We start from the raw sequence: 9,993 nt of genomic DNA, 5'->3' as shown, positions 1-9,993 counted from the left end.
CCCTAACCATTCATAACATACACCCTCCATGTCTGCCTGTCCCTAACCATTCATAACATACACTCTCCCTGTCTGCCTGTCCCTAACCATTCATAACATACACCCACCCTGTCTGCCTGTCCCTAACCATTCATAACATACACCCTCCCTGTCTGTCTGTCCCTAACCATTCATAACATACACCCTGTCTGCCTGTCCCTAACCATTCATAACATACACCCACCCTGTCTGTCTGTCCCTAACATACTCCCTCCCACCCTGTCTGTCTGTCCCTAACATACTCCCTCCCTCCCTGTCTGTCCCTAACATACTCCCTCCCACCCTGTCTGTCTGTCCCTAACATACTCCCTCCCTCCCTGTCTGTCCCTAACATACTCCCTCCCTCCCTGTCTGTCCCTAACATACTCCCTCCCTCCCTGTCTGTCTGTCCCTAACATACTCCCTCCCTCCCTGTCTGTCCCTAACATACTCCCTCCCTCCCTGTCTGTCCCTAACATACTCCCTCCCTCCCTGTCTGCCTGTCGCTAACATACTCCCTTCCTGTCTGCCTGTCCCTAACCATTCATAACATACACCCACCCACCCACACTGTCTGTCTGTCTGTCTGTCTGTCTCTGTCTCTGTCTCTGTCTCTGTCTCTGTCTCTGTCTCTGTCTCTGTCTCTGTCTCTGTGTCTGTCTGTCTGTGTCTCTAAACGTTCATAACATCCTCCCTCCCTGTCTACCAGTCTAGTGATGGACTACCAACCAAACACCCTCCATCCATCTCTCTTTCTCACATCCTTCATTTCCCCCACCCAATATTTTTTTATGTAACATTTGTCTAAAGTTTAAAAAGGTAGGCGAAGATCCCATGTCTCTCCCGAACTCACTCAGTCATTCACTCACTCTTCATTCCACACAGTACCTCCTCTGGTGTATACGTACCGTTCACATCCGGCACGGGGTTTAACCCAACCTTCCTCAGTAAATAAAGTCAGAAGTGTCCCCACATCCCTGAAAACAAAAGACCACCAGATGTGTGTGAGTCCTAGTGGAACCAGAGACTTTGACAGATGCTGCTAATTGTAGTCAGAGCCAGCTGCCTCTGTGCGACTGGGGAAGCACTCTGCCAGTACCTCCACTGTTCTTTTCAACCGCTCAGCCCAAACCAGCTACCCGGATGAGGCTCCTTTTGCCTGCCGATTGAAGTAGATTTATGAATGTTTATTAAGGTAATGAATTCTAATTGTTGCTGAGGCAGGTTGGTTAACGCCACATGTACAAAGCCTTATCTGGCCTGAGGAGACTCTAAACTGAAAGCTAATGCCTGGCTCGGTGGGCTGACGGCTTCACTTCAGGACCTGTTGGGTCACTTTTCCTCTCTAGGCTCTAGTGTTGTATACTTCAGGTCAGAATACAGTATGCTTAGAGAGAATGCTTACATTGTTAAATACTTCTCGTCAGATATGTAGGACCTTACTACAATGAACTGCTTCACTCCTGTTCCAACAGATATATGCACTTAACCAACCACAATTAAAAGAACACTTATTGAATTTTCCCTCTTTACATTGAAAGATTGGTCCTTGTGTGGACTGGTGGAGGCTGAAGTACTCTACTAACAAGCAGGTTTGAATCAGAAAAATAAACTCATAATTTTACTTTAGCATTGAGCTGAGGTCAGAATGGTTTTGACTACTATGCATTAGCTTGTCCGTTAGTAGTCAATTATTGAATGCGAGTCAATGAGAGTAGAGAGGAGCTTTTAGACCTGGAGGGTGACAGGAGTGGTGCTGCCTTGGAGAGACCTCCTGATGGTCCACCATCAGTGGTCCAGGATCAGTTGTCTGTTCTAACTCTAAACCTGTGTGAGCCTCACAATACAACTGACCTGGGATGAACGGATAAGAACAGTTTGAATTGCTGTTCCAATATCAACCGTCTTCCATTCCTTAACATAATCACTCTAACACTGAGGTGAAACCCTAGGAAGGAAGAAAGGATGCATTTGAAAGGAATTCAAACTGGGCCTTAGTACCTGCTGCATCTTAGGGCCCTGTTCCAATACTCTTCAAATGTATCATTCCTTTCCTCCCTTGAAGTAATTTCAGAAGGAAGGAAGGAGGCATTATGAGTATTCTAACGGGGCCAATGTTTGGGCTGTGTATCACAGCTTCTTCACCTGTTGTCCCACCAGCCGTCCTCACCACATCCTCTATCTCTGCTGCCCTCTGCAGGCTGCTGCTGGAACTGCTGGAGCTGCTGTTTGACAAGTTCAACGCGGTGGCTGCGGCCCACAGTGTGGTGCTGGCCCACCTGCAGCAGATCGTGGTGTCCCCCAACGGAGCCCAGGAGGGCATCAAGCTCTATGAGCAAGCCGACGTCTCTGCTAAGATCCAGACCGTGCTCCAGGTCAGTTCAAGTTTAAAATGTAAAGTTTTGAATTCATCACAGTCCCGAATCCCTGCAAAACACACACACACACACACACACACACACACACACACACACACACACACACACACACACACACACACACACACAAAAAATAGCAACAAAGATCCATCTGCCGTTCTGTGTATCCATAAAATTCACGGATGATTTGGCAGCAGATGATTTGCACACGTGTGGTTAAACCTTTAGACTGTGAAAGCATAGATTAGGCTGCCATGAGCAAGAATGATCACACATGATGCTAACTAGGAGAGACAAGACTCACTGTTCTGACATGAACTACAATGACAAGAACAGATATAGCTTTAACTTTAGTGAGAAATCTTTACTAATGCAGATTGACTATTTACTGTACACGTTCATTGTAGAAATCAATCTGGTTCTTCATATGCGGGCCGGGGGGTGTGTGACTGTGAAAGCATGTCGTATCCATAGCAGGAGGGATGTAGGCTAATTCCTTGAGAGAATGCTGTACACTCTGTGTGTGTTGTGCATCCATCTATGAATCCTGGCAGTGTTTCACCCTACACTCGTTTGTGCAGCCAGTCAATGTCTATACACAAACGTGTGCACGGACCACGCCGACACGCGCAAGTACACACAGTTGTATCAAAAAAAAAACACATTCAAACACACACAAATATTCAAACACACACAAGCACACACAAAAACTATCTCCCATAGTCTAGTCAGTGAGTGCTGGGGGTGCCTGACTTACATGGGCATTCCTCAGGGATCTGTCATAGGTTACTTCCAAACAGCTGCTCATCTCCTCAGCCAATCAGACGGGAGCAGAGAGCAAACACAGTGCAGCCGACACGCACCAATTAAAGGACTGCAATTAAACCAGGCAATCAGGGGAAGTGTCTGTTCCTGTGTGTGTCACAACTAAAATCAACCCCACTGTATTATTAGTCTGTCTTTCTATTCCTAATCTGACACGATGATGAAATCCATAGCGCTGGATTTCTTCCGTCGCGTTCTAAGACATAAGCCTGTGTGTAGGTGGACACATTTCAGAGTGTCGTGAAGTGTTGAAACGAGGGGAAGGATGAGAACGGAACACAGGTCTGATGATGAAACAGAGAAGCCAGAGGGGACGTTGGCTCGGGAACAGCGGGAAGCGGGAAGCGTTCCAGTAACGTGTAGCTAGCTATCCCCTGTGGAGAGAGTCATTGTGAGGTGTAGCTCCAGGGTATTATCCCGTCACACATGTGAGTGATGGCTGGGCTCCAGCTTGAGCTCTGAGCATTAAAGAGCCTACAGTCAAACTACAGATGGAGGAGTGAGGATCCACATCATGGTTCTAGGACTGGTTTTCTAGATATGGTCTCTGACTGCTCACTCCAGACCAGTCTGCTGCCATGTAGCTTGGTCTGTATGGATTAGGTTTCCAATGACACAAACCCATATAGCCTTACTTTTAGTGACCACAATCTTTACTAATGTGGATTGACTATTTACTGTACACGTTCATTGTAAACATCAATCTGGTTTCTTTATATGCAGCCCAGAGCTGTGTGTAGGACTGTGAAAGCAGACACACACACACACACACACACGCACACAGAATGTCAGTGAGTCTTGCCTTAGGTATAGGTATAGGTATACCCTCATAGGTAGCATATTTTTTTTTTAAATAATGTTTCTTTTTTTACATTTGTTTTTTGTACAGCAGATACAAACATACACATACGAACAACAACTTAGAGACACACACAAAGCGACTACATCTCATCTGTCCACACCCACATGCTCCCACCCCCATCCCTAGTGCCTGGTCACACCCCCATCCCTAGTGCCTGGTCACACCCCCATCCCTAGTGCCTGGTCACACCCCCATCCCTAGTGCCTGGTCACACCCCCATCCCTAGTGCCTGGTCACACCCCCATCCCTAGTGCCTGGTCACACCCCCATCCCTAGTGCCTGGTCACACCCCCATCCCTAGTGCCTGGTCACACCCCCATCCCTAGTGCCTGCTCCCACCCCCATCCCTAGTGCCTGCTCCCACCCCCATCCCTAGTGCCTGCTCACACCCCCATCCCTAGTGCCTGGTCACACCCCCATCCCTAGTGCCTGGTCACACCCCCATCCCTAGTGCCTGGTCACACCCCCATCCCTAGTGCCTGGTCACACCCCCATCCCTAGTGCCTGGTCACACCCCCATCCCTAGTGCCTGGTCACACCCCCATCCCTAGTGCCTGGTCACACCCCCATCCCTAGTGCCTGGTCACACCCCCATCCCTAGTGCCTGCGTTATTGTTTGCCACATGGCCTTAAATTGTACCCATTAATTTTTCTCGGTTGCTCATGCTATTTCATTATTTCAATAATAAATCATGTTTCCATTGTGTTAATGATGGAGATTGATTTCCAGGTTTTTACTCTAAGTTTATTCCAGAAGAGTAATGAGAAGAGAATCGTCCAGGCCGTTTTTCGTGTCTGACTACACCCCATATGCCAGGTCTTGAAATACGCAGACAGACGGATTAACAGTGTGTTTACATTGTAACACTTCTGACAGACAACTGTCTAGCTCCGCCCATAACTTCTGAACTTCATAGTGTTCCCAGAAGTCATGGATTATTGAGTCATCGTTAGTTTTACACTTAAGACATGACTCTGCCGTTGTGCTGTAGAATTTGTGAATTTTGTCTCTGGTATAAGTTCTATACCTTCGTTTATACTGGATTAAGCGTACATTTTCATTAACTGTTTCGTTAGTTTTGCTCCAACATTCCCTCCATCTTGTGCCAACATCACTCTCCTACTCAGCATCGTGGGTGTGTTTTGAATGTGTGTGTGTTTGTTTGTGTGTGTATTTTTCAATGTGTTTTTTTTTTGCTCGTGCAGCGTGGTCCATTTCAACTGACGTACTTTCATGTTCTCAGCACTCGTTCCACAAGAATAATCTCTTCTTTGAAAAGAAAGACAACATTGACTGGCTGCACAAACGAGTGTTGGGTGAAACACTGCCAGTATTCATCGCTGGATCCACAACACACACAGAGTGTACAGCATTCTCTCAAGGAATTAGCCTACATCCCTCCTGCTATGGATACGACATGCTTTCACAGTCACACACCCCCCGGCCCGCATATGAAGAACCAGATTGATTTCTACAATGAACGTGTACAGTAAATAGTCAATCTGCATTAGTAAAGATGTGAAAGATTTTCGTCACTAAAGGTGAGGCTACATGGGTGTGTGTCATTGTAGTTGATGTCAGAACAGTGAGTGTCCTAGTTCGCATCATGTGAGGTAGACCTCCTGAGGGACACAGTGAAGAGTTGACAGCAGAGTTTGTTCCTCTTTTCTATTTTACACTCTGCTCTTTTCTTATCTCTTATTTTCTCCCTCACATCTTTTCTCTTCCTTGTTTTCGTCTCGTTCCAAGTCTCTGAGGGCTAGCCTTCTCTCCCTTTGCTTTTGAGAGGAAAGGGAGGGAGAGAGGGAGCGAGCGGAAGAGAGGGAGCGAGCGGGAATGAAGTGGGAGGGAGGGAGGGAGCGAGCGAGAGGGAGAGTGAGCGCGGGGGTGGGGGACGTGAGCGAGCGGGGTTGGGGGTGCAAGCGGGAGGGAGGGTGGAGGGAGAGGGAGGGAGAGAGCTAGAGAGAGATGGGCACAGACCGGTGGAGAGGGGTGACTGAGAGGGAGGAAAGTAAAGGGAGAGAGAGGTGCACACTGGGATTGAGTATATGGGCTTATCACTCCATCAGACCAGGAGTCAGACGGTGACCTTGAGCACATTTTTTCATCATATTTTCTTTTCTCTTGCGTTTTCTCTCTCTCTCTCTCTCTCTCTCTCTCTCTCTCAATCATTCTCTCTAATTCTCTCGCTTTTTTCACCCCTCAAAACCACTCAGAATAAAAAACAGTGACTCCGCCATGCCAACTGTTGCTAAGGCGGCCCTGAGCTAACTGCGGACGGTCGGGCAGGCAGGCCTTAGGGCTCGAAGACGCAGCTAGACTTGAATCACATTTTGTCCAAAGCCTACTTTAGTGGAACTGAGGATAAATGCTCTGTCTTATTGAACATTGATTATCTAAGACCCAGGCCCCTTGATTGGCTCAAAATTGGTCCTTACACTAAGCTGTGATTTGGTTAGTACTGGATAAACAGAGTCGTGATTTGGCTGGGCCAACTGATTGCCTGCCAGTTTAGTCACCGGTGTTTCAGCTCTGTTTGGAGGAGACTATGAAGAGATGGGCATAGACAGATAGAGGGGTGGGAACTGTAGGGTTGGCGTTGTATACTCTCAAAGCCAGTCAGATGGATAGATGGTTGGATGGAGTTTTATAAAATAGGGGGGGGGGGGTACCCTATACCTGCACCCAGAGGGGAGTAGTTCAAAGTCTGGGTACAGGGGGTGGCTTGGGTCAAAAATATTTAGTGTGCCTTGCTGATGGCCCTGACCTTAAAGATCTCATCCAGGCCTGTCTGTTTGACTCCTAGTACTTTGCTTGACGTGGTGATAATCCTTTTCAGCATATTTCTCTGGTTGACAGTGGTCTTGCTAAACCAACAAACAATAGGAAAAGTTGAAATAGTCTCAATGAAAGATCTGTAAAACAGAGTCAGTATAGTCCAGTCAACATTAAAAGATTCCAGCTTGTTGAGAAAGTACAGTCTCTGACTCTTTTTGTAGATCATTTCTGCACATTTACTACACTGAAGCTTATTGTCCAAGAGGACAGCCAGATATGTGTATTTCTCTATGTTCTGACCTGTTACAGAGGTAGGTGGTGTTCTCTTCCTGAAGTCTATGCACATCTCTTTGGTCTTGTTGGTATTGAGGACCAAGTGTGATTCCTCACACCACTCTACAAAGCCATCTAGGACCGGGCCATGGGGTTCCTCATCATCATGCAACAGGCTGATCAAGGCAGTGTCATCAGCAAACTAAACTAGGTGTCTGTCAGGATGGGAACTAGTACAACTATTAGTGTACAGTCGGTTGTCCTAAATACAATCGTAAAATAAAGGCACATGAAAGAGATCAGGGAAGATGGATAGAGAGTTAAAGCGAGTTGGAGAAAGAGAGAGGAGGGAGTGGAGGTATTGCGCGGCTGTGCTGTGCCTTTGTGTTAATGGAAGGCATTAAGCCGTTCGCTCTCCAGCGGCGCGGGCACTAGAGCTGCTACCGCTGCCTCCGCTCTGCCAACCCCAGGTTGCCAGGGGCTCCTCACTCCCCCGCCGCCGCGATGTGCGATAATGTCATCTCTTGATTAGAATACTCATTATGTGAAATGAGGTTTTCTTATTCAGTCATTCGTGTTATTATTTTCTGGACGATTGTATCTTTGTGAGTCTCTCCTTCTCTCCCACTCCCTCTCTCAATCCTTCTTATCCCAATTTCTTTCCATCCCTCTCTCTTTCTCTCCCTCAATCACCATTTCGCTCTATCTCTTTCCCCCTCCCTTCCTCTATCCCTCTCTCTACCCTCTCCCCCCTCCTTCCTGCTCCCTTCAAGAGACAAACTCAGTCTGACAGCAGCACATGTTAATGTGTGATAGTCTAGCAGCACATGTTGATGCCTGATAGTCTAGCAGCACATGTTAATGCCTGATAGTCTGGCAGCAGCACATGTTAATGTCTGATAGTCTGGCAGCAGAACATGTTAATGTCTGATAGTCTGGCAGCAGCACATGTTAATGCCTGATAGTCTGGCAGCAGCACATGTTAATGCCTGATAGTCTGGCAGCAGCACATGTTAATGCCTGATAGTCTAGCAGCACATGTTAATGTCTGATAGTCTGGCAGCACATGTTAATGTCTGATAGTCTGGCAGCAGCACATGTTAATGCCTGATAGTCTATCAGCACATGTTAATGCCTGATAGTCTGGCAGCAGCACATGTTAATGCCTGATAGTCTGACAGCAGCACATGTTAATGTCTGATAGTCTGGCAGCAGCACATGTTAATGCCTGATAGTCTGGCAGCAGCACATGTTAATGCCTGATAGTCTGGCAGCAGCACATGTTAATGCCTGATAGTCTGACAGCAGCACATGTTAATGTCTGATAGTCTGGCAGCAGCACATGTTAATGCCTGATAGTCTGGCAGCAGCACATGTTAATGCCTGATAGTCTGGCAGCAGCACATGTTAATGCCTGATAGTCTGGCAGCAGCACATGTTAATGTCTGATAGTCTGACAGCAGCACATGTTAATGTCTGATAGTCTGGCAGCGGCACATGTTAATGCCTGATAGTCTGGCAGCAGAACATGTTAATGCCTGATAGTCTGACAGCAGCACCTGTTATTGCCTGATAGTCTGGCAGCAGCACATGTTAATGCCTGATAGTCTGGCAGCAGCACATGTTAATGCCTGATAGTCTGGCAGCAGCACATGTTAATGTCTGATAGTCTGGCAGCGGCACATGTTAATGCCTGATAGTCTGGCAGCAGCACATGTTCATGTCTGATAGTCTGGCAGCAGCACATGTTAATGCCTGATAGTCTGACAGCAGCACATGTTAATGCCTGATAGTCTGGCAGCAGCACATGTTAATGCCTGATAGTCTGGCAGCAGCACATGTTAATGCCTGATAGTCTGGCAGCAGCACATGTTAATGCCTGATAGTCTGACAGCAGCACATGTTAATGCCTGATAGTCTAGCAGCAGCACATGTTAATGCCTGATAGTCTGGCAGCAGCACATGTTAATGCCTGATAGTCTGGCAGCAGCACATGTTAATGTCTGATAGTCTGGCAGCAGCACATGTTAATGTCTGATAGTCTAGCAGCACATGTTAATGCCTGATAGTCTAGCAGAACATGTTAATGCCTGATAGTCTGGCAGCAGCACATGTTAATGTCTGATAGTCTGGCAGCAGCACATGTTAATGTCTGATAGTCTGGCAGCAGCACATGTTAATGTCTGATAGTCTGGCAGCGGCACATGTTAATGCCTGATAGTCTGGCAGCAGTGTAGATTCCTGAGGGAGGCTGTATGGCAGGCTACTCTTTGCCCTGCCTCTACTCTGACAGTGGGGTGCTATAGTTCCCATATTCCACCCTGCAGCGGCCTGGTGAGCGCGTGTGAGCGTGTGTGTCGACTTGTGTGTGTCGACTTGTGTGTGTGCACTTGTGTGTGTGCACTTGTGTGTCCTTGCAGTCTGCCCTGCCTCTACTCTGACAGTGGGGTGCTATAGTTCCCATATTCCACCCTGCAGCGGCCTGGTGTGTGTGCACGTGTGTGTGTGCTTGTGTGTCCTTGCAGTCTGCAGGTGTGAAACGTACCCACTATCATGAAACATCTCTACTAGCTAGTATCTATGCTCAGGTGTGTGTGGTGAGATGTTGTTGGCCCTTGTCTAGGTGTAGATTAGATATTTTTGGCAGTTGTCTATGTTGTCTCTTGTTATTTCAGGTGTGTTCTGAAGACTAGCAGTTGTGCACTAGCATCTATATATTAGCTAGTGGCTCAGGTGTGTGTTGAGATACTGTTGGGTCTTGTCTAGGTGTAAATTAGTGGCGGCCATCTTTTCGACAGTTGTTGTCTCTTGTTCACGTCTGTGCTGTAGTGCTGAGTTATTAGTGCTTTTTGAGGTTG

General features: G+C 47.2%; 1 protein-coding gene across 1 annotated transcript in view; it reads left to right on the top strand.

The window, feature by feature from the left end:
• exoc4 (exocyst complex component 4) overlaps window positions 1–9,993 on the top strand; it is a gene marked incomplete at its 3' end in the record, with an annotated part of 213,325 nt that overhangs the window by 43,436 nt on the left and 159,896 nt on the right. Inside the window, 1 exon segment of the mRNA XM_055912558.1 lies at window positions 2,219–2,393. Within this exon segment, the coding sequence (XP_055768533.1) occupies window positions 2,219–2,393 (175 nt within the window).

Source organism: Salvelinus fontinalis, unplaced genomic scaffold (genome assembly GCF_029448725.1).
Source record: "Salvelinus fontinalis isolate EN_2023a unplaced genomic scaffold, ASM2944872v1 scaffold_0181, whole genome shotgun sequence".
NCBI lineage: Eukaryota > Metazoa > Chordata > Actinopteri > Salmoniformes > Salmonidae > Salvelinus > Salvelinus fontinalis.
The sequence above is the reverse complement of the archived record's forward strand: the minus strand, read 5'-3'. Positions and strand labels throughout refer to the sequence as shown.